Raw genomic sequence first — 25,301 nt, forward strand, 5'->3', positions numbered from 1 at the left:
CGTCTCAGTCCTCAGGCAGTGAATTCAGAACCATTTCATGTATGAACTTTCTGTGAGGAGCTTTTAGAGGGGGACGTCTGGTTCCTATCACCACCACTGTGAACCGTTCTGACTCGGTAAGTTTCTCTAGAACAGAGAATTTCACACCAAACCACTCTGGATGACCCTGTTTACAGCTGAACCATTTAATTAAGCATGAATGTGAAAAATTCAAGGGTTAGAAAACTACTTTCATGGCTTTGGTCTTCTTGGACACTGACACACAAACCACACAGCTAAATCTGGACAACAAACACAGCTTTAAAATACGCTATTAATCTTCATTTTAAACATTAAAACTGCGGTTAACGTTAATATTAATGCAAATTTCGTTATTAAAAATGTTGCACCGCTAAAAGGGACTGTGGTTGCTATAGTAACGGTACTCACCCGCTGCTCCGCTCCAGTCCGTCGCTGCTTCACGCAAACCTGGGAGAATGGCAGATAAACCCCGCCCTCCCGCGCTCGGATTGGCTAGTACTGCCTCGCCCCCAGCACTCCGATTGGCTAATATAATTCGACCTCCCTCTCCCGCACTAGGATTGGCTAGTAGTCCATATTTACCGGTATAGAACGCTACGGCTTACGTTCTAGAACGCACTCACAGACAAATGCGGCGGTTAGAACGCTGAAGACTAAGTGTTCTAGAACTGCGTGCTACTTCGAGTATGAACTACCCGCCAATCACAGCGAAGGAAGCGGGACACTACTAGCCAATCCCGGCGAAGGGGGTGGGGCCGGCCAATCTGTACAGAACACTGTAAAAGTTTGTGGAAAAACGCTGAAATAACTGAAGAGCGACGGAGTTTTAAGAAACTGTCGAGTAAATGTATTTATTTATTTTTTAATATCCAGCTAAGAGCAAACACGAAAACACTATAATCATATTTTCCCTTTTTGCCATATTTTTCTGTGTCTCGAGCAAATTAAGTAAAAGGTTAAAGGGGAACTCCACCAATCCCTCAAAAATTCTTCATAATCATCTGGAAAGGATGCAAACAGAGCGGTTTGGTGTCAGAGCTGTTCACAGTGGTGGTGATAGGAACCAGACGTCTCCCTCTAAAAGCCCCTCACAGAAAGTTCCTACATGAAATGGTTCTGAATTCACTGCCTGATGACGGAGACGCTGTTTTATGATAGTTTAGAGAACTTCAACTCCATTCATGGTGGAGGGAGACATGCAGGGCGCTGTGCGGCAAAATAGTCCCCAAAGAAAACTGATTATTCCAGATTTTCCACTATTTTCCATCATCAACATTCCATATAAACTCAGAACACTCGTGGAGGTTCTCTGGTGGTTCTGGATGGTAAATAAAATGTCTATATCTGTGTTGTAGTCATGGCGATGCCTGGTTCCTATCACCACCACTGTAAAGACACCTGAACCACTTCACATCAAATCCCTCAATCAATTTTGAAAAATTAGTGGAGCTCCCCTTTGACATCTTTTTCTCAGTCTGTTCAAAAAAAAAAAAAAAAAAAAGTACATTTTTCATGTATTCAATCGAAACCATCAAATAAGCTGCCGCCACCACTAGTAATGACCAGGTTTGCTTATTTATACTCAGAATGATCCACCTAATTAACTGATAACTAATGAAAATGACCCAAACATACGCAGGACAGGCGTTCCCTGTATGTCAGTCAGTGCTGAGTGTTTTATTTAGGCCTGTATTTGTTGTCGACTTTACCTTCAGTGTGCCTGTAAACGTTCTCACTGACAGTTTGTTACAGAGGCAGTATTTAGATTTCATTCAGCTCAGTATCGACATTTCCTTCCAGAAGTGTGACGAAATTGTGAGAGAAGTCTAAAGAGAGCTCCAGCTGCACTTCTGTATCTGATCCACTCACACCAGCACAACACACCACCACCACATCAGTGTGACTGCAGTGCTGAGAATGACCCACGACCCAAATAGTACCTGCTCTGGAAAGGTCTATGGGGGTCCTGACCACTGAAGAACGGGGTAAAAAGGGGGTAACAAAGTATCAGAGAAACAGATGGACTACAGTCTGTAACTGTAGAACTACAAAGTGCAGCTATACAGTAAGTGGAGCTGATAAAATGGACAATGAGTGTAGAAACAAGGAGGTGGTCATGACGTTCTGCCTGATCAGTGTACATCTGGATTTATAACATTCTCAGATAAAAGCGCTGTGTTTCTTCAACAATAAAACAATGTGAGTTTATAAAATTCACCTCATTTACATCTCAGCTTTGGCAATAATGAATAAAAAAAAAGAAAGTCTCAGCAAACAACTGGCAAATATTCACGGTGATAGCGATAGTTTTAAAAATGATGCTGTTCACCTGCACATCTCTCCTACAAATGTAAGAATGTTTTCTCTCAGGATCTACAGTAGTTTTTCCTGTAACGCAGTAATGAAATTCGGCTCGACTCACTTATTTCCATGCCATGTATAAGTGTGAATTTACATAGCATAAAATACTGACATTACTGTACCTTTTCAATACATTCTGTCAGTGCAATGTCACTTTAAACCTGTATTAAAAAGTTCAACAAGGCCTGAAATCAAAGCAACAGCGACACCTGCTGTTCATTTGGGCAAACTGCAGTTTAACCTATTGGATGACTTTCGGTGCAAACTGAAGGCTGACAGAAGAGAGAGCAGACTGCAGGGGCAGAGAAAAGAAGACATGTACAAACCTTTATTTACCTTCAGTAAAGCCAGAATATCTAAATATATTTTTTTTAACATGACCATTTTCACCAGGGTTCTTTCCTGGATCCATGAAACAAAAATTAACCATGTGGGCAGCAAAACCAGCCAAATCCAAGGGCCAGTTGACTTGCAGAGCTCTCCATCTCAGTGCTTCGCAATTAAGGAAAAGCAGATGTAGTTAAACGCAACACAAACTGCAGTTTAATAGCAAAATTATGGATGGATTTTCATTCAGAAATTTAAAGTCTTCCTTTAAAAGGGGGAATTTTCACATTTTCACACATCTACATAATTGAACTGTTAACATGTAAACAGAGTGATTCAGGGTGGTTTGGTGTAAAATGGTTCAGATGTCTTTACAGTGGTGGTGATGGGAACCAGATGTCGCCATGACTACAACACAGATATAGACATTTTATTTACCATCCAGAATTGCAGAGAACCTACACGAGTCTTCCGAGCAAACATCTCAGACACCAGGCAGGTACTCATACTCACAGAAATGCAATAACTTTCTGTGAGGGAGCTTTTAGAGGTGGACGTCTGGTTCCCATCACCAACACTGTGACCCAATTCTGTCTCTTAAGTCTCTCCAGAACAGAGCGTTTCACACCAGTCCGCTCTGACTGACTGTTTACATCTCAACCACATAATTCTGTAGAAATTTTGAAAAGAGAGTGAAGCTCCCCTTTAAGTTCTGTAAATAACCTTTATGCTCCTCCACATCAGGAACATTTATGGATGTTACGCTCCCAAAAAGGTAAAAGAGAACCTCTGAAAGGAAACACTAAACTGCTGAATGAGGCAAAATGTGGCGCTGAATGAGATTTTCACAGCAAATCTAGAGAAACAGCGCAGCACCAGACAGTATAGATACGATAAGGCATTGAGTGATCAGGTGCCAAACCCTGCGTCTATGACGAATACTCAGGTCCTTTAGAGAGATGGGCCCACGCACATATACAAACACCCCCATCCACCCAAAGTGCATCTGTATACGAGAGATTACGTAGTTACTCTTTGAATTCCATGAACTGCTGAAGTCTTTTCTGATGCTCCGCTGATATACAGACGGCACTGAAAACAAAAAGAACAAGGAAAATAAATCAGTCATAATGAAACTTCGCGACTCTGACATTTTACACTGTTTGTAAACACAACAGATAGAACAACAGTCTGAAAAGCTTTAGGAAACATTAAAGAGTAACTCCACCAAGACCTTTTTCCATGAACAGCTGAAATGGTCTGCTCTGTAATAATAATAATAATAATAATAATAATAATAATAATAATAATAATAATAATAATAATAATAATAATAATAATAATAATAATAAACACCAGCCTTGATTCAAATGTGACCACATCTAACTGTAGAAATATGCTTATTGTGGTCAGCTCCACCTCTGCAGCGCCCCCCTCTGGGTCAGATCTGCTATAGGTACAGATGACGTGTCTGTATACCAGTATACTGTCACAGTATACAAATCAGTTAAACAACATTACCACCCCTGATGACTCCCTACTCGTGTCAATGCACAGGAGCTGACAGTGAGGAGAGAACCACCCTCATAAGCTGAGCTAAAGACCCCCAGCACCACCTCACAGGTCTTCGAGCAGCCAGCTGTTTGTACCAATTGTAAACAACCCAGTTAATCTGAGTTTAGTTTGTAACAAAGATTGATAATGTTCAACATATGACCAAGTAACCCGAAAGACCAATTAAGTGAGGATTCACGTCTCCCTTGTCAAATCAAACTCCTGTGGCAAGGAACACCGGAACTACGGAAAGAGAAGAGGTTCAGGAAAGGTTGACATTAACTGGCCAATGTTACTGACTGCGCCAGCCTTTCGTCTCTACAGCCTCTCAGACTTTCTTCACCAATTTTCTGTAGTTCCAGTGTTGCTTCTTTTGCTCCTGAAAAAACAGCAATTGGTGACAGTGGGCTACTCTCCATTCTGCAAAAGGAGAGAACGTCACCATCTTATTCAGGAGCTGAATAATGTGCACTTTTAGAAATATCTCAGATGTCCACAGTCCAATTTGAGCTGATTTTGTAGCCACTGGCAAAACCTGTGACAGAGCAGAAGATAAATGAATCCTTGTGAAGTTTGTTAAAATGGACACAGCCGATCGGTTGGCCGAGCAAGTTCCCTTCGAGTACAGCTCGGCTCGACCTGCCATCCTTCAAGGCGCGTAGGGGTCAAGCGTCGAGAATGTTCTCCATACTGGCACCAGGGGGTGGAACGATCTTCCACTGGCTGTCCGAACAGCAGTCTCTCACTGTCTTCAAACTCAGACTGAAGACCGTCTCTGTATACAGCACTTAAATGAGCACTGAGTTAAGTACTGATTGTCATGTATTGTATTGTACTTCTATATTGTAGTGTAGTGTACTGTATTGATTTGTATTGTATTATACTGCACTGTGTATTGTAGTTTATTGTAGTGTAGTGTGTTGCACAGAGCTCTGTGTTCAACTCTTCCTTTTTCTCTCGGTATCAACAGTGACGTTTTGTTTCTAGCAGTATCTGAGCTCAGGACTGGCTCTCTCTAATCTATTGGTAGCTAGCAAATATACTTTCTCTAGATAGACAAAGCACTTTTGGATAAGAGCGTCTGCTAAATGCTGTAAATAATGTAAATGAGAGAGTTCAAGCGAAATCAAACACAGGCTGAAAAAAAAAAATTGTCACAAAAATTGGGCTTGGTATGTGCGATATCATCAATAACACAGGTCTGTAAACTGACGTCTGAATAAACCACGCTCGGTGTGTAAAGGCCTCCGGCAAACTGCGCATCAGCAGGGTGGAGTTACTTCTGGAAGGGCTTTCTGATAAAGTGGCCAGGGAGTGCAGTCTGTTACTGGTTTTGATAGGCTACATGGAAGGCAGTGAAGAAAACAGGGCTTACTTTAAGTGCTCTCCAAACGTAGAGGTTATCCTGTAGATGGCGGTTTTCAGGGCGGCCCTCAGGGCGAAGCGGAGAGTTTTATACGTGGAGTCTCCCAGACTGCAGCTCGTCTTCACCGGCTTACTGGAGGCATGAGGGAGCTTGAAGTGCCTGTCCACAGCCTTAACCAGAAACAAGAGGGGTCAAGGAGCAGAGGTGTGAAAGAAGGCATCACATAAATACGATCAAGAAAACAGCAACAACAGCTCTGCTAAATAAAGACCAGAGTAACGCAAAGAAGCCGCAAAACACTGAGCTGCTGTGGGTCATCCTGTAAAGCCTAATATACTCATTTAAAAGTCAGAGGTGTCTGGAGTTTTTCACACCACGTTGTACACTTTTACATATTTACATACAACGCCACATGCAGAGGCTTGATGTCTAGGCTTTAAATGATCAAAATCAACATTATACTGATGAAGACGTGATAATAGTGGATAATTCACTCTTTCACCAGTTTCATCTGCTTGGAGAACGTGACCGAAGCACAACCCATGCTACAGAATGTTCTTCTGCATGTTGTGTGCAGTTACACCTTTCTACCAGAGAGGTCTTCAAATCCTAAAATCTTATATAGTGCAGCTTTAATATCGGAAACTTCACCACAAAAAATAGTCTCCTTCTGCATTACAGACAAGCCATAGAAGTGTGTGAATATCAGGTTGAGCTCAGCTTTTTCAGCGTCTTCCACATGAAGCTGAATATGGTTGTTCCAGTCAGTCTGTAAAGTGCTTCACAGCCCATCTTGTTTGCTGATGTATTCTGTGTTTGACTTATTACAGTCCATTACAAGCTGCTGACCAAAAAGCTGACTTAGGATTACAGTTGCTCTGCGGTTACGCTCTTCTACAGAATCTGAGCAAATGGGCTGCAGGTCAAATATTATCTTCTAGAAGTTGTCCATTTTCATTTATTCTATGTGCTAAAGTACAGGGAGATTTACCCGAAGAGGCCCCACAACGCTCAATGTGCTCCTCAGTATATGGAGCTTTGAACAAGCTGGGATGCCCCTGCGTTGGAGCGATGAGGTGGCACATCATAGGCCACATTTTCTTTGACACCACCGTGAACACCGATGTGTACCTGGACATTTTTAAAATCAATGGATGATCATGAGTTAATGAAAGGTTACTTGTAGCAAGATGGAGCAACGTGTCACACATCGGCAAAGAGCATGGCAGAAACTGAGTCCTTCTTCAGCAACAGGGTAATTTCAAAAGGAGCCACCCCGGCCGCAGGATCTGACACCACCAGACTTCTTTCTTTGGGGAATGCTCAAAAGGAAAGGTCTATCGGAACAAACCTCACACTGTGGAAGATTTGAAGGAAAACATCCAATGTGAAATTGCTGCTATTCCCCCTGATATGCTTGCCGATACGTTCAGGAACATGGAGTGCCACGTCGATCACACATACGTCAAGGTATGTAGCGCATTTTCTCGGTTCAGATTGCTTCATTCTAACGGGGTTACAACAGAATATTCGGGGCCTCTTTCAAGTGAATCTCCCTGTATAAACTCAGTAATGCTTAGCTGTAGCCTAAAGCAGGTGGTTGAGGGAAAAAAAAACAAACAAAAAAAAAAATTATTACAAATAACACAAAAAGATGCTTCTAGACAAATTAAGTTGTGCCATATGAACCAACAGCTGTACAATATTGGTTGTAACATTTCAAAAATCATTGCACTTCCACTCCATCGTGTGGTTTAATCTTTAGAGTTTACCTCTTGCAAAGACAACATGCTGCCAAGGATGCTGGGTAACGTAGTCTGGACCACTCCGTACTTGTCCTCAGAGAAGGAAGAAGCCACCAGATGAGACAAACCTTTCATAAAAACATTTATAAAATCAGGTTCGGCACTACAGAACAAGCGGAATGACAAGAGGAACAACTCTAAAGGTTTAAGACATTCATTGATTAGTCCACCAGTTCATAAACAAAGAAAAAAAGTCTGATGTCATTAATTGACTTATTACATGTGAGGGTTTATTGCATTATTTGCAATAATTTACATTTCTTATACACAAGACTCAAGAGGTATTGATATCATCCTATTTTATTTGATGTACTTTTTGTTTGTCCTCTTTACTGAATTAAAGTCTGCCCTCAGGGTAGATGGTGAGCGTGCATGCATCATAAATAAGGTCATAACATCAAACACGAGGTACAGAAATTTCAGCTGTTCGTACCTTCCAGAGCCCAAATATGCGCTTGGCCATCAGCAAACAAGGCTTGGCTCGAAGCTTCTGGCAGCTGTTTAAGACAAAAAAAAAAAAAAAAAAAAAAAAAAAATGTAATGACACAGAGACATTAGTTATAAACTGCTGACCACCACCTCTAATTAGTGCTGAAAAACATGGATTCAAATAAAAAGGAGAACAAGATCATCTGAGCCAGGAGCAGGGCAGGAGAATGTGGACCTAAACGGTAATGAACTAAAATGATCTTATTAATAAACAAATGACTAGACAGACACAGTGATGTGATTAATACACCAAATGCTTGTAAACCAGTGTTTACATAGCAACTTGATTTGAACCCATGCTCTCCAGTCTTTACGGCTCGCACCCCCACTCGCCTTCTGACTAAAGATCACAGAAAGGTGACTACAGAAGTGTTACAGACTAAGGACAGCAAAGAGAAAGAACTCCACTTCATAATAAGAGTACCAAATAACTGTACATACAATACAAAATAAGGCAGGGCACATTTATGAATTTATTAATAATTAGCAGTAATCATCCAAATCAATTGGTAAGATTCTGGATTTGTCACCTTCCTCTGTAATACACTGAAGGAGAGACGAATGGATGGATGGAAGGGAGGGAGGGACGGATAGATGGATGGAAGGGAGGGATGGGAAGGATGGATGGGAGGGATGGATGTAATGGACAGGGAGGAAGGGATGGATGGAAGGAGATGGAAATGAGGGAGGGATGGATGGAGGGATGGACGGAGGCATGGATGGAAGGGAGGGAGGAAAGGAGAGATGGAAGGGAAGGAGGAAGGGAGGGAGGGATGGAGGGAGGGAGGGATGGATGGAAAGAAGGAAGGGAGGAAGGAAATCAATCATCAATATTTATTCCAACTCAAGTACCTTGAGGCATTTATTTAAAAAAATTCAAGTAAATAAGTATAAATAACAGCTTGATTAGGAAACGGGCATAAAATATCAACAATTAAAATAGAAACTTATTTATTAATTTTTCAAAATTTGCTCATTGTCCCAGCTCTAACACTAAAGAAAAAATTCAGTACTTGAACTGGAGCAAAAACTAAAAACAGTAAAAACCAGAGACTTCTTACTTACTTACTTAATATATAAACAGAGTTGTGTTTGAATACATGTACAGTTATTTGAAACTCTCAGAGAAAAACACAACACTATATTTCCAAAAGTATTCGCTCATCTGGCTTCACATGCAAATGAACTTGAGTGACATCCTATTCTTAAATCCATAGGGTTTAATATGATGTCAGCCCACCCTTTGCAGCTATAACAGCTTCAACTCTTCTGGGAAGGCTTTCCACAAGGGTTAGGAGTGTGTTTATAGGAATTTGACCGTTCTTCCAGAAGCGCATTTGTGAGGTCAGACACTGATGCTGGACGAGAAGGCCTGGCTCACAGTCTCCACTCTAATTCATCCCAAAGGTGTTCTACTGGGTTGAGGTCAGGACTCTGTGCAGGCCAGTCAAGTTCTTCCACACCAAACTCACTCATCCATGTCTTTATGGACCTGCTTTGTGCACTGGTGCGTAGTCATGTTGGAACAGGAAGGGGCCGTCCCCAAACTGTTCCCTCAAAGTTGGGAGCATGAAATTGTCCAAAATCTCTTGGTGCTGAAGCATTAAGAGTTCCTTTCATTGGAACTAAGGAGCCGAGCCCAACTCCTGAAAAACAACCCCACACCATAATCCCCCCTCCACCAAACTTTACACTCGGCACAATGCAGTCAGACAAGTACCGTTCTCCTGGCAACCACCAAACCCAGACTCTTCCATCAGATTGCCAGACGGAGAAGCGTGATTGGTCACTCCAGAGAACACGTCTCCACTGCTCTAGAGTCCAGTGGCGGCGCTTTACACCACTGCATTCCACGCTTTGCATTGCGCTTGGTGATGTAAGGCTTGGATGCAGCTGCTCAGCCAAGGAAACTCATTCCATGAAGCTCTCTACTCTTGAGCTGATCTGAAGGCCACATGAAGTTTGGAGGTCTGTAGCGATTGACTCTGCAGAAAGTTGGCGACCTCTGTGCACTATGCCCCTCAGCATTCGCTGACCCCGCTCTGTCATTTTACATGGCCAACCACTTCTTGGCTGAGTTGCTGTCGTTCCCAATCACTTCCACTTTGCTTTAATACCACTGACAGTTGACTGTGGAATATTCAGTACTGAGGAAATTTCATGACTGGACTTGCTCCACAGGTGGAGTCTGATCACGGTACCACACTGGAACTCACTGAGCTCCTGAGAGCGACCCATTCTTTCACTAATGTCTGTAGAAGCAGTCTGCAGGCCTAGGGGCTTGGTTTTACACACCTGTGGCCATGGAAGTGACGAACACCTGAATTCAATGATTTGGCTGGGTGAGTGAAAACTTTTGGAAATACAGTGTACATGCTACTCATTTAAACAGAAACCTAATGAAACTGAAAAGGCTGAAGTGTTATACACTAAAGAAACAGGGAACTACATCAATCCTCCACCATTCATTACCGGTTCCCACATGCAGCATGCTGCTCTAATTCGATCATGCACGGCTTTACCTCCTTACCTTATTAAACAAATACACTACCAGCACCCGCTTCGCCAAGAAACCTCTCACCTGAGCACAAAAGTTCAGAGCAGGAAGACAAGAGCCAACAGTTCATTTCAGGAGGAGGTGGTTTACAGGATGACCGTGAAAGTCAAATGACTTTCATGAGAGATTCAGTGTTCATGAGTGTGAATGTTTCAGGATAAATCCCCATGAATTAAATTAGTGCTGCACAAATTCAGTTTTGGAGTACCATTAACCCTCCACTACACACGCAGCAGATTCATACCGGATTAAAATCACTCCACAATTATTAGTCAGGCCGTAAAACTACACACGTTGCAGATTCATACTGGGTTAAAAAAGCAGATCTCATTTCTCATCAGTTAAATTACAGAAACAGCCCAGCCTAATAATGATCAGTGAAAGCAGTCCAGCGTGCTGCGGTACTCCAAAACCTAATCTGACTGTATTATGAAATCTTACTGTATTACAAAAGACGGACTTTTTCTAAAGTCTTTTATAAAGTTACATGTTCTGGGAGCCTTGGGGGGCTTCAGTGTGTCGCTATGAAGACGTTACCTGTTCCTTCCTGTTCTGGAGCCACTGGGCGATGAAGCTGGGTTTCTGCTCTGGAGGTGGAGAGCTGGGGGCGGGAGCAGGAGACGCAGTAGCGCTGCCATTGGTCTGAGAGTCTGACATCAGCACAGAATAACATACAAAGCAGAGAATGAAGTCACGCCCCCTCTGTGTGTGTGTTTGTGTATATAATCTGAACTTCTTCGTTTTTGTTTTATAGCTGGTTGCGTCTGCATGTTAGCCCCAACCTGTGAAAACATCAGCCCTCCCCAGGTTTTGTTTTGCCCTCAGCAGAGTGACTGCCCACACAGTCTTGTGTGTGCACCACTTAAGGTGGAACTGAAATTCAAACAAGAAGCTGTTGAAAAAGAAGGGGAGTTATGCTTCACTGAGACCTGAAAGGCGTGAAAAGGGATGCGGAGGTCGCTCATGCTGGACATGTGGGCAGCATTAAATTATTTTTGTTCTATTTCTAACGTTTGTGATAACAACTAATTGGCTTCACAGCAGGAATTGTAGCAACAGTTCACTAACCCACAACCTAGATAACATTAGTTACATTACTTTTTTTTTGGTTTGCTCCCTCTAATGTTATATCATGGTATTTGTACAACGTTTGCAAAGGGTTTTATGGCCACAAAGATCTAAAACAGCACTGTTCGCCTCTGCAATGCACATAAATTTGGGAGGCGGCGCTTGTGAAAGAGCATTGAGGGAGGGGTATCTTTGTTTGCCGTCAAGTTTAAATATCAACAACTGCTCTACAGAGTCATACAGTTCGCCTTTAACTGAAAAACGTCTTTCACTTTTCATAACCGATGCTGACCTGTGGAAGCACTCCAGAGTTTGGGGCCTCTCCTCATGACGTGTGGGCTCTGAACAGAACTGAACCAGGTGGCCTGTTGAGGGCCCGGCTGGGGGGCCAGGCGGCGCAAGGCAGGCGTGGAGAAAGGGCTGTCCAGGTCGGGGGTGAATGGGGCAGTCACGGGGCTGCCCACACTTCTGTTGGATGACTTCAGGAAGACTGAGCCAGGGGTCCGCATCAGAACGCTGGGGCGCGGAGTCTGGGGCAAATCCTCCGTCCCTGACATCACCACAGAGGAAACTGAGAAACACATACCGTCAAAATCAGTGGCGGGGGCTTCACTACATCAAAGCTATGTAGGGTATAGCTCTATACCCGCCACCTCCTTTAGAACCCTGTATTAACTGTTGCCAACTATGATTCACTGCAAGCTTCATTGGCATTTCTATAAGTCACATTAAAGTCAGCCTCAGCTGTACCTGAGGTTTCTGAGGAGGATCTGGCATCACTGCTGGCAGACGGAGGTTTCGCTCTGCCATTGGAGGCCACGGCGTCATGGTGAGCCACGAGGCGCTGCATTAGCTCATTCAGCAGAGCCAGACATTCCTTACTGATGGCGTTCCAGTTATGAGGATGACCACCTGCAGAGACAGCACACCAACACAGGGCAGTAATGAGGGCGGATATGAGAGACCTGCAGGTCCTATAAACATTTTTCTGCCTAAAGTATTTTACAGGTACAGTTAGGCCCAAGAAAGACCCTCTGCATGTTGGGATCTGGTTAGGATTTGATCACCAAACAGTTTAAGAAAATCAGACCTGAAGCAACAGCACCATCTGCTGGACAAATTGGTCTCAACGTACATAATGTATTGAGTAAAGAGCTAAGAGGTGAGGTACCTGGCTGGCTCAGGCTGAAAACCTCCTGTCTGCGAGAAGGTGAGTGCTGGGACAGCAAAGCCAGGTCCTGCAGGGCCAGAAACTAAAATACAAAACAGAAAGGGTTATAACAAGAAAATAAGCACTGCAGACCATAACTGCATGGTGAAAAACAAGTAATACCTTCATAATCAGGGTGTTCTTTTCAGCCAGGACTTTAGGAAGACACTGCTCCGCATCCTCAGCGAACGTGGACTGCACTGGGAAGCTGTACGACTGAACAGAGACAACGAACAGCCTGTTTAAAAACAGACACTTCAACAAGGCGCAAGCAGACAAAAGGAGTTGAAAGGATACTTCAGCAGTTTTAATCTCCATCTGTTGCATCTGTCACTTATGGTCAACGACCACAGACAAAGCAATTAAATGTTGTGGCCAAAATTAAAACTGTACAACTAGAATTATAGAAATATGTATCGTATACACAGTGAATTTACATTTACCGAGCAAAAACCAAGTGTGTTACTTTTAAATAAATTAAAATTCGTTTTTTTTGAGCACCACTGTTGGAAATTGTTTTATTTTGATTTATTTTCTAGTTTTCTGTTTATTTTCCTTTGTTTTATTTCATTCATTCATTGTTAAAACAGTATTAACGCTGAAGGGTTTAAGAAGCCACCTCCATTTCTGTTCTCGTGGTTTAGACAATTACACCAAATGGCCTTACAACACCCTCCAAGGAGGAAGTCCTGGGGCAGAACGCAGTGAGGTATTCATGACAGGATTCAAATGTTCTACTGGTTCTGTATGGCTCTATTGGGGGTGGGGGCTCGGTAGCATAGCTGTGTGTCTGAGCAGAGTTGAGATTTGGGTGAGGCTAAGGCAGGTATACGGAGCGCTCTCTCTTACAAAACCATCAATATTTCTGCAAACCCCGGTCTCCTCAATCTCTTCCACGGCCAGGTTAAAGATTTTCTACACCACTGTAACATTATTTTCCCGCCTGCTCCTGCAGATATTCTGCACCGTTTGGCCCACTCCTGCCCGCAGACCTATTACTTTACATCCAAGATGAAGCCTTTATTCGGCTTTATTGTCATGTGTTCACCTTTCCCACATCTGTGACTGTCTGAGGGCTCCGTTTCTGCAACCTGCAGATGCGACCAATCATGCGACTGTTCACGATCAGTTGCATCTATTTAGAACTAGTTTAGAGCATCTGGGTCGTTCTACACAAACGTCCACTCTTCTGTCCTCCATTGGAGTCACTGGTATTCCCGATCCTCATTGGTGTTCCACATAATAAAGGAAACACCAGAGACGTTTTTAATGAACAATGCATTTCACTAAACGGCTGCTACAGAACATCAAACCACACGCTGTCCATCACGGAACATCCACTAAAACATGGAATTTAGTCCGTTTGTGTTCTATTTTTTCACAGTGACCTCAGAATAAAGTCGGTCACACCAGTGACGTCAGCTAAAGGCTTCATATGAGATCATGAGCTGAATGAGAAAATCTCTGAGAACTGAGAGACACAGTGGACTCACCATGAGCTTTTCTTCATAGATCCTCAGAAAACGGGTCAAAGGAGGTCGAGTGACGTCAGTGTGACTTTTTCAAATTAGAGTTTTTTGTTGCGCAGCAACACCAGTGACTCGACTTCTGAGGACCTTTCATTATATATTTTATAATATTTATTTGCTTTCTTTGTCATTTAATTGATATATTCCATAGTCATGTATAGATTATTGCAGTTAAAATTGCAGAAAAACTTTTTTCTTATAAAAATATGGCCTCAGGCTTCACACACGACTGTGGGGACGAGCTCTTCTGTGGTGCTTGGAGTTCTAGATAATTGGTTCAAAAACAAATATTGCAAAATTGAGGCTCAAGAGGGCGAAATTGTTAAAATAACTAATAATAAATTGTAAAAAAAAATCGTTAGGTTAAGTGTAATATATCTAAACGCCAGGGACACAAAAATGGACGTTTCTGTAGAATGACCCATCTATTTAGAATGAGTTTATTACTTTCCATTATTTTGCTGTTAGACATAATACTAACTAATTAAAATATAAATAAAGTGACTTATTTTATTTTGGCTATTCATTCATTTGCAGGATTTCTCTATATGAACGTGTTTTCCTGCCCACTCACAGGACACTGAAAATTTACTCCATGCCACACGATATAGTGGTGGATACAATGCAGACCTCTAGTGTGGGCAGTGTTTTCCAATGTTTAGAGGGGGGGGGGGGGGGAGGAAAAAAAAATCCCACACGACCTATAAAAGTCGAAAAGGACCTCTGGCTCTGTACCTCGGTGACGTAGATCCTGAACAGCAGCACGGTGATGTACCAGGTGAACAGCAGGAAGGTGCCACTGATCCACAGATGATAAAGCAGAGAGAAGTCCAGCAGTCCGGCCAGCGAGTCCAGAGAGTGAAGAGAACTAGAACGAGAACCGGTACACTGCAGTGAGAGCAAGAGCGCGCGCGCACACACACACACACACACACACACACACACACAGTACTGTGCAAGTCTTGGGCACCCAAGACACATTTTCAAAATCTATTTATTTGTGTTTACTTGCTGAGAAAAGTGTTAATATGTGAATAAACAAAATTTATAGAATATTAATTACTAATGATTATTTATATTATATATGTATATATGATAACTAGCGATTTTCTGGATGTCCGTGTGTTTGTTTACCCATTTTCGAGCCTCTCCTTGAGGAAGCCCAGTATTATATGTAGTTAAAAAGCAGCTCCTGGTGTGACCAATCAGTGCTTCAGTAAATTGTGCTCATGATATAATTGATGATATTAATGACTCTCTGTGGCAGCTGTGAAGGTGTCAAGGAAAAATATGGACCCAAGAAATTCTTGTTACTTTATTGTTTTTCTGTTTATGAATATGACTTTGTTCTAATGTATATTGTGATAAACTCACTGCTGAGGTAAACTGTTTAAAAACTTGCTCAGATGCCTTAAACTTTCGCACAGTACTGTGTATTTATTTTATTTATTTATACACACACACACACACACACACACACACACACACACACACACACGTGTGTGTACACTTATACACACAAAAAGTACACTATTTTTGAGGCTAAACAACAACCGGAGCCATCTGTCTTATTCTGCATTTTGGGTGATGAAGGGTTGATTCAGACCACAATTTAGGACAGATTAAAGCACTAGATGGCAGTATGACTATATCTAAGCTTAAAAGTGACACTTTTCTGAGCATTTGGAGGATAACGTCAGTAATTAAAAGAACAGTCAAAAACACGTCTCATTAAAAAAGGTAACATACTACTTTCACTGGATTCATCGCAGTTCAGTTTGTGAAAAGCATCTGAAAGTCAATATCATGACATTCATCGTTCATCGTGAAAATATCCTCGAGTATATTCCATATCGTCCACTCAAAATACGTAAACGAACAGATATAATAACATTTAATATCTAAATCATACCTGTCAATCTGCAGATTTAGTGTGTTAGAGATCCACGCTCTGGGAATATGACCTGGGGGAAAAATCATTCATATTCACTGTTAGTAATGAAGGTTCTGTGCAGGTGCAGTTCTCGTTCATCAAGGTACAAACAGTGTAAATGTTCCCTCAAAGGTTCTGCAGTGGGCTTAAGGTCTGATTGTGAAGCTTAAGTCAGTTTCTCCAGGTGAAAAGTTGGTATTTGTACCTTTTCATAACCGAATGTTTTAAAACAGAGCAGTAGAATGAAAGCCTGGAGGCGAGGCGGGGTGCGTGGTGCAGTTTTAGTGCCATGTTTAAGTAGCTTGAGCAAAACAGGATCTTACCAAAAAAGAAGTAGAGAGCCACATAATTCCTGACTGAATACAGAGACTGAACAGCGCTGCACTTCACCACCCACGGCAGGGAGCCTTTAAAGCGCAGGTACTTATATTGCTGTGGGACGCAAACACAAATATTAGGATAACAGAGCATTTTAAAGTATCAGCATTCTCAGTGTTACATGACTAATATTCACTGGGTGTCTGTTTCATAGACATGGAAAGTTATACAGACACTTTATATACACTCTGGATACTTCTGAACATACAGTGTATGTACAGTCTGTATATCGAATGTGTATCTTTCCTCTTCCCAGGGGTTTAACTTAATTAAATGTCAATTACCAATTAAACTGTGGATGTGAATCAGTTTAAAAATATACCTGTATGATCTGAAAGGACACGTAATTCATATTTTGGACGACTCCCAAGAAGCTGTGGCTGTATCCCATGAAAGCTCCGGCCAGCAGGAAGAACAGGTGATACTCGTTTAGACAGGCATCATGAGCGCCACTGCTGCTGCACAGAGAAAATTAAATAACTAAATATGATGGTTTATTAATTAATTACACGATTTTCTCCCCAGTTAGTTGTTTCCAATTCAACCCGCTAGTTAGGACTCCCCCAATCACACAATGCTCCCAATGCTAGGAGGGTGAAGGCAGCACAGGCTTCCTCCGAGACCTGTGAAACCAGCCACTGCTTCTTTTCGAAATGCTGCTCACGCAACGTCACGGGACAACCGAACGAGCTCGGAGGAAAGCGCCAACCGCCAGATCTGTTACGTCAGCAAATGGAAGCCTGCACTGACCAGCATCGCGTGAAGTGATGGGGGAGCCATTCTTCCCATCCAGAGAGAGAGAGAGAGAGAGAGAGAGAGAGAGAGAGAGAGAGAGAGAGAGAGAGAGAGAGAGAGAGAGAGAGAGAGAGAGAGAGAGAGAGAGAGAGAGAGAGAGAGAGAGAGAGAGAGAGAGAGAGAGAGAGAGAGAGAGAGAGAGAGAGAGAGAGGCAGCGGTGCGCTCTTGGACCTCAGGCTACGGACGGCTGCAGCATCACCAGGGATTGAACTCGCAATCTCCTGATGACAGGGCTAACGCTTAGATGGTTCTGCCACTCGGGAACCCCCTACTAAATATGATTATGCACATCTACAGAAAAAAGTCAATTCAATACATCACAGAATGACGGCATTATTAAATATTAGGTTTACAAAAAAGACGATTAAATTTGAAGTCGAATGTTAGAATATTAATGATATTCAGTCTATTTTGAGAATAAAGTACAATATTTTGAGAATATTTAATAGAATTACAACATTAAAGTGGCAATAATACGAGAAAAGGTCGTAATATTGAGGCCAAAGTCTTTGTAAAGTGAAGCAGCTCCTCCGGGTGTTAAATGAGGGGTGTTGAGTTGGTGGAGCTACACTTTCACATCGATTCACCCATAAAACACTCAGCCTCCCCGTCTCTCCTGCACATCAGCATCAGCCTGTTATTAAACGGCTGTTTATCTAGAATAAAGAGCCAGACAGACTCGGAGGAAACCGTCTGTCTGTGTTGTTGAAGGAGAATCGGTAACACTTTATTTGAAGGCTACCTACATAAGGGCTTCATGACACATTCATAAGCGCTGAATAATGCGTTTATGAAGCACTACTTGAACATTTATTAAGTGCTTATGTCGGTTCTCGCAACCTGACATAAGATGTTTTATGAAATAAATGACATTGTACTGACATAATAAGAATAAACGTTGAACATATTTACATCTTTAAACACATTTAAAACACTATACATAACTATATATGTCAGCATTCTTAAGACGACATTGTATTAATACCAGGTGAAATATGCCTGGAAACCACCCCCACTTCCCTCCATGGCATAGATAAGATGATTGATGCAATTATGTATAGTGTTTAAATGTGTTTATGCTGTAAATATGTTCAACGTTTATTCTTATTATGTCAGTACAATGTCATTTATTTCATGAAACATCTTATGTCAGGTTGCGAGAACCGACATAAGCACTTAATAAATGTTCAAGTAGTGCTACATAAACACATTATTCAGTGCTTATGAATGTGTTATGAAGCCCTTATGTAGGTAGCCTTCAAATAAAGTGTTACCGGAGAATCTCAGGCAGGGTTGTCTACACGGCTATTGGGGGCTTCATCTCCCCCCATTCAAAGAGGGCATGAAGTTCTACAGACAGTGAGAATGAAGATCAAAATGATCCACAGAGAGATGGGAGTGAGTGGAGCTCCAAAGCCAGGACAGCAACTGAGACCCCAACAGCCCCCCTACTTTATCCTCCAAATATCACAAGTTTATTCCTGAAACTAAATAAAACCTTGTTTAGGTTTTTATTCTCAAAATATTACAATTCTATTCTTAAAGCCCAGTATTTTCATTTTTATTAACAGTGGCCGTAAAATACCGTCATAAGTAAGCTCTCATTTAAAGGACCAAAAAAAAAAAAGGTCCTTGATGTATTGCTTTTGTTGTCTGTTTTCCACGATGGAGTAATAGCTTGGTCACTTTTTTGCATTCAGTGCATCTTAAACAATGAACTAATTTGAAATGAGAAAAATTACAAAATTAATAAAATTTCAGTGAAATCTGAGATGCGTTCCTGTGAATCTTTTCATAATTAATCCTAACTGAAACACTGTAGCGTCAGACATTTAAACACTATGAGCACAATCACATTTAAAACTGCTTTAAACTGTTTCACTGCGAACCAAATCTTTCTTGCTTTTTTTGGAAACTAAGCCACAATTTTTGCAGTTTGTGTGATGTCACAAAATAACAAGCATATTCATGCACAGCTGCCCATTTTGCATTCAGCAGTTCAGCCTTGCCCAGGAGCGACTGAGCCCGGGCTGCTTTGTGAATAAGACACAGTACAAGAAGCCAATCGGAACAGAGCTCATTTACATATAATCAGTTTTAAAAGGCACAGTAACAAAAAACAAACAAACAAAAATTTAAGTCTGAGAAATTGGAAAATGGTTATGCAAAAATGAATTTGGTACATAAAACCACACAAACAACTTTAAGTGGAACTTAAAAAGTAAAATACAAAGAAAAATGCCTTTAAACAAATATGAGTTCGCCCTGAAACTGGGTCAGTCTGTGCCGACTTCATCACCTGACCTCAGACGAGCCTCTGCGTCTCCTCTTTCAAACGGGAACTTGCACCAAGTTGTCCCTTTACGGATAAGATTGCCTAAGATTGCTTTAATTGAACAATCTTTATCAGTGCCGGAGCTCTAAGCCTTGCTCATGTATTAGGCAGTGAGAATAATCGATGTGATCACAGTGCAACCTGAGCTCAAATGATGGGTGGAAAGTTTTAGTGCATGTAGAGAGAACAGAATCAGGTCAGGCCTGAGGCCGGCACGAACAGCTCACCTCTCGCTGTGCGTGCAGGGAAAGCCGAGAGTGCGATACCGGCCACCGGCCATAACGGAGGCACACCACATCACCACCATACCCACAGTGCAGTGCACCAGAGAGTGGACACACTGCCGTGGGTGCAGCACTTTAGCCAGGAGAGCCACTCGGGAGCATGGGATGGAGGGCACAACTGCAGCACAACAGAGCAAAACACGATTATAACGAGCCTCGGGCAACATGGAAAAATGGCGTATCATATGACAGTAAAACATAACATGATGACCATCTCCTCGTTTCTAGGCTCCTTGTCCATTTTATCAGCTCCACTTACTGTATAGCTGCAGTTTGTAGTTCTACAGTTACAGACTGTAGTCCATCTGTTTCTCTGATACTTTGTTACCCCCTTTTACCCTGTTCTTCAGTGGTCAAGACCCCCATGGACCCTCATAGAGCAGGTACTATTTGGACCTTGTAGATGTAAAGTTAGAGACTATAGCTCATCTGCTGCACAGTTTGTGTTGGTCATCCTCTAATCCTTCATCAGCGGTCACAGGACGCTGCCCACAGGACGCTGTTGGCTGGATATTTTTGGTTAGTGGACTATTCTCAGTCCAGCAGCAACACCTGAGGTGTTTAAAACTCCAGCTGCACTGCTGTGTCTGATCCACTCAGACCAGCGCAACACACACTAACACACCACCACCACATCAGTGTGACTGCAGTGCTGAGAATGACCCACCAACCAAATAGTACCTGCTCTGTGAGGGTCCATGGGGGTCCTGACCATTGAAGAACAGGGTAAAAGGGGGTAACAAAGTATCAGAGAAACAGATGGACTACAGTCTGTAACTGTAGAACTACAAAGTGCAGCTATACAGTAAGTGGAGCTGATAAAATGGAGGTGGAACTGGAAAATTCATATGAGAATCAGGTGAGCACATCGAATTTTAGAATATATGCCTTTACTTACCTGTATAATACTCCAGGTTGAAAAAGCCAATCACCAGCACTACTCCACTCAGCAGGAGAAGGGAGAAGATGGTGCTCGCCGCAGTCAGAAGTCCTAAACATTCTGTAATAAAACAGCATCACTTTAGGTACAGCATGAATCCATGCAGTACACGTGAGAAGTTTCTCTACAACGAACCATTTTACACCAAACCACACTGAATGCTTGCACCTCAACTAATTTCTTCTGGATTGTGCAGAAATTCTGAAAAGTCAGTGGAACTCCCCTTCAAAGACCTACGCCTCGGCTCTGCCATGTGAGAACAGAGGAAATAAGAGCTTCTGTCGAGGTCATATTTATAACCATTCCCATTACTTATAACCATCACCTTTTCCCTTTTTCCGAGTATACAACCGCCCACCTGTCCGGCTGGACACTGATGGACGACTGACTGTCGAGCTCTCCTGCTACCCGCTTCAGACCAGCTGCCCACGCCCCAGCTACCGCCACCTGCCTTGGACTAGCTGCCCACCCTACATTAAAGTTTTCATAGCCTCCTAGCTATTACTACTATTAATACTACTGCTATTAATATTATTAGTATAATAACTCTGTAGGTAGTTTGCCCAGAGGAGGATGGGTCCCCCCTAGTGAGCCTTGGCTCCTCCCAAGGTTTCATCCTCAGCTCCGAGGGAGTTTCTCCTTGCCACTGTTGCCCCTGGCTTGCTCACTTGGGGGTTTTTAACATTCTTGTTAAAACCTTGTCTTTACTGGAATTAAAGTTGGGGCAGTCCTGGGCTGGAGGTCAGGGAACCAGCCCTGTGACCAGAAGGTCACCGATTCGATCCCCAGAGCCGACAGTACATGACTGAGGCGTCCTTGAGCAAGACGCCTAACCCCCAACTGCTCCCCGGGTGCCATTGATTGGGCTGCCCACCGCTCCGGGCAAGTGTGCTAACTGCCCCCTAGCGTGCGTCTTCCCTAGTGTGTATGTGGTGTTTCAGTGTACGGATGGGTTAAATGCGGAGGTTAAATTTCCCTGTTGTGGGATTAATAAGGGTCACTTAATCTTAATTCTGTGAAGCTGCTTTGTGACAACATCTGTTGTAAAAAGCGCTAAACAAATAAATTTGACTTGACTGCTGATCACTGACTGCTTACCTGAAGTCCACTGGATGGGGTGAAACAATTGGAACCTAATGAGGAAAATAAAAAGCATGGTTGTGGCCGGCAGCAGCAGCACTGACCATGAGACACTGGCAGTGGCTCGCCATCTGACCACCTGGAGAAAAGAAAAAACAAGAAGGAATAAATACATCTGTCTATGTGACCAACAACCCATTACATCAGTTATTATAAACTTTCAGAAACTAACTCAGGTTCACAGCTTCATGTTCCCAAACACTTTAACCGAGAACACGATTAAATAGTTCTCTGCATGATGAAAACGTTCTTCAGATTGACTGAGAATGTGCTATAGACGTTTCTAAACAGAACTTTTTTGAAAACAGTTCTATACAAAACCAAAAAGGGTTCGTCTATATAATATATTTATATTTTATATGATGAAATGTAATTATAATTTACTCCAGTGTCTTGAATACTGGGTTGGCCTCTCTGGCTCACTTTTAGAACTGTTTAAATCATATTTAAGTAATACACAGTTCATGGTTTCACTTGGAAATCATTCATCAAAAAGACTTGCATTTTCTTGTGGAGTCCCTCAAGGTTCAGTCTTGGTGCCTTTGCTTTTCTCCTTGTACATGCTACATGTATGTACATGCAAGACAAATGGGTTCTGCTATTGTTAATAGCTTGACACAGTAATAATGGAATTTTTCAAAAAGGTACTAGACAGAACCATCTACAGCACATTCTCCATCAGCCTGAAGAACCCTTTCGTGATGTGAGGAGCCATGTAATCTAATGCAAAGCGTTCCTTGAGTTGTTCACTGGTCTATATAGAACCATTTTCTTTTCTAAAGAACCCTCGAAAAACCATCTTGTTTTAAAGAGTGTAGCTGAAAATAAGACCATAAGACTATGTATACACACACACACACACACACACACACATAAAAAAAAAATACCCTTTTTCAAAATGGCTCTGTATAGAACCATCTTGATAGAACCATAGAACCAGCACATTAACCATCAATCTGAAGAACCAATTAATGACGCAAAAGAACCCTTGAAATCATGCCAAGGCTTATCCAAGTGTTCATGGCTCTTTAGAGCAGTGGTGGACAGTAACTGAGTAAATGTAATTAGTTTCTGTACTTAAGTATTTTTTGGTGTATCTATACTGAAGTTTCTCCGTTCTGGGCGACTTTTCACTTTCCCTCCACTACATTTCAGAGTCTAATATTTGACTTTTTCCTCCACTACATTTTGAGAAATCTGTCGTTCCTTTTGGTTTCTGGGTGTATAAAAATGTAACATGTCAAAACGAAAGAAGCGCAAAGCCAGAGCACCAATCAGGGCACAGCGGTCACTTTGTTTAGAGCTGGTTTTGACCTGTTGGTCATACCGACCCAGTGCAGCACACGGTTCAACATCAGCGCAGCAGCGTAAAACTTTGGGAGAGTCTGTTCAACATAAATGATGAACTAACCTAACTTTGTGTAAATAGAGCTCAATATAGAAATATGCCCACATATGCAGTCGAGACTGACGCGGCTTTTTTCTGAATTTCTACAAACACCATTTCATTTTATAGTAAATTAGTCTGGGCTGGTTTATGTTTATGAACAGAGGCCTACAGATCAACATAGTAAAGGAGCTCATCTGTGATCCTGAGTTTAAAGCCAGTTTTTATTAAACTTAAACTTGGAACTAAGTTGTAAATAAATCTGAAACTGAAACTTTGGTTGTGTGTAAAAGTGATTTCAGAGCCACTCGGTTCTCCCTGATGGAAACTGTTTACCTTCAGTGTTTTGTGCTTATGATCATTTTAATAGACGTCAGCATCACTAATTAATGACGTTCTATTAAAAGACTGGTTTACCAAGAGAGACGCTGGAGGACTTTCACCTGAAATGAGTTCATGAAGAGAGTCTTGTTATAAAAATGATAACAGGACATCAGAGCCAGAATTACTCTTTTAGTACTTTTACTTTTGATACTTAAGTACATTTGAAGGTAAATACTTTAGTACTTTTACTTTTGATACTTAAGTACATTTGAAGGTAAATATTTCAGTACTTTAGTAATATTTTACCTTGAATGTCTCTACTTTCACTCGAGTACATGGTTTGTGTTCCACCAATGCTTCAGAGAGGTTTTCTTTTTACTAAAGAACCATTTCACCACGCAAACAGCTCCACAGAGAACTCGTGGAACCACGGTTTTTCCTAAAGAACCCTGGAAGAACCTTGCGTTTAAAGCGTGCAGGCCAGAGGGGCATTTAGAGAGTCAGGGGACAGTAAAATGTGTAAGAAGACCGTAAGAAGACCCCATAAAGACCTGATGAAGACCCCCGCAGACCCCCTGCCTCGGGCTGTAATGGGTCTGTGACTTTCCCTCCAACTAGCCGCTTATTTAAACTCAGGCGCTCTTAAAGCCTCGGAAACAGGGCGCCTCACCTTCCTCGCGAACCAGCTGCTCTCAGCGCAGGACGGCATGTCAGCACGCGCTCTTCCCCGCGTTAATATCTCATTATTCCGGGGTTTATCTCGTCTAATGAAGCAGAGAAATACCGCGCCACACGCCGAGGACCCGCGACGGGCTGCGGGGTGCCTACAGCGATCGCCTGAGCAAAAATCCGGGCATTCGTTTTACTTATTTGTGTGCCTGATCGCTTCTGTCTGATAATCGCGAAGACCTTCTTACTTCTCGTTATATAGATAACAATTACATAATTTATCGATTTCGGGAAAAAGCGATGAATGAATGAATGAATGAATTAATTAATTCTCCTGGCAGGTTCCACATCTAACGAGCACTACAGACTATTGATAACTGCCACACATAAAAGGGGTGTATTAGGATGAATGAATGAATGAATGAATGAATGAATGAATGAATTCTCCTGGCAGGTTCCACATCTAACGAGCACTACAGACTATTGATAACTGCCACACATAAAGGGGTGTATTAGGATGAATGAATGAATGAATGAATGAATGAATTCACCTGGCAGGTTCCACATCTAACGAGCACTACAGACTATTGATAACTGCCACACATAAAGGGGTGTATTAGGATGAATGAATGAATGAATGAATGAATTCACCTGGCAGGTTCCACATCTAACGAGCACTACAGACTATTGATAACTGCCACACATAAAGGGGTGTATTAGGATGAATGAATGAATGAATGAATGAATGAATGAATGAATGAATTCTCCTGGCAGGTTCCACATCTAACGAGCACTACAGACTATTGATAACTGCCACACATAAAGGGG

The 25,301-nt window shown here is 42.1% G+C and overlaps 2 protein-coding genes across 8 annotated transcripts in view; both read right to left on the minus strand.

Moving 5' to 3' along the window:
- Positions 1–565, minus strand: part of LOC108432463 (zinc finger protein GLIS1) — a 59,624-nt gene extending 59,059 nt beyond the window's left edge. For all 4 annotated transcript variants that reach the window (XM_017706291.2, XM_017706289.2, XM_017706290.2 and 1 more), the window contains exon 1: positions 430–565. The gene's annotated coding sequence lies outside the window, so the exon portion shown is untranslated. The remainder of the gene's footprint in view (positions 1–429) is intronic.
- Positions 566–2,682: 2,117 nt separating this feature from the next.
- ndc1 (NDC1 transmembrane nucleoporin) lies at positions 2,683–24,629 on the minus strand. Of its 4 annotated transcripts, none has more exons than XM_017706316.2 (18): positions 24,475–24,629; positions 22,052–22,172; positions 20,912–21,013; positions 19,957–20,131; positions 16,921–17,053; positions 16,544–16,652; positions 16,200–16,251; positions 15,023–15,155; positions 12,882–12,974; positions 12,720–12,801; positions 12,299–12,460; positions 11,841–12,119; positions 11,018–11,130; positions 10,454–10,504; positions 7,868–7,931; positions 7,402–7,502; positions 5,639–5,799; positions 2,683–3,801 (listed from the first exon to the last, which is right to left on the minus strand). In XM_017706316.2, exons 1-18 carry the CDS (start codon positions 24,511–24,513, stop codon positions 3,738–3,740), a joined length of 2,034 nt encoding a protein of 677 aa, XP_017561805.2. In that variant the 5' UTR covers positions 24,514–24,629; the 3' UTR covers positions 2,683–3,737. The 4 variants fall into 4 exon arrangements, with proteins under 4 accessions (XP_017561805.2, XP_037402286.1, XP_017561804.2 ...); XM_037546389.1 differs by having other exon boundaries at positions 11,841–12,098; positions 16,921–17,056; XM_017706315.2 differs by having other exon boundaries at positions 16,921–17,056.
- Between the last annotated feature and the right edge of the window lie 672 nt (positions 24,630–25,301).

The sequence above is a fragment of the Pygocentrus nattereri genome, chromosome 17 (assembly GCF_015220715.1).
Source record: "Pygocentrus nattereri isolate fPygNat1 chromosome 17, fPygNat1.pri, whole genome shotgun sequence".
Lineage (NCBI taxonomy): Eukaryota > Metazoa > Chordata > Actinopteri > Characiformes > Serrasalmidae > Pygocentrus > Pygocentrus nattereri.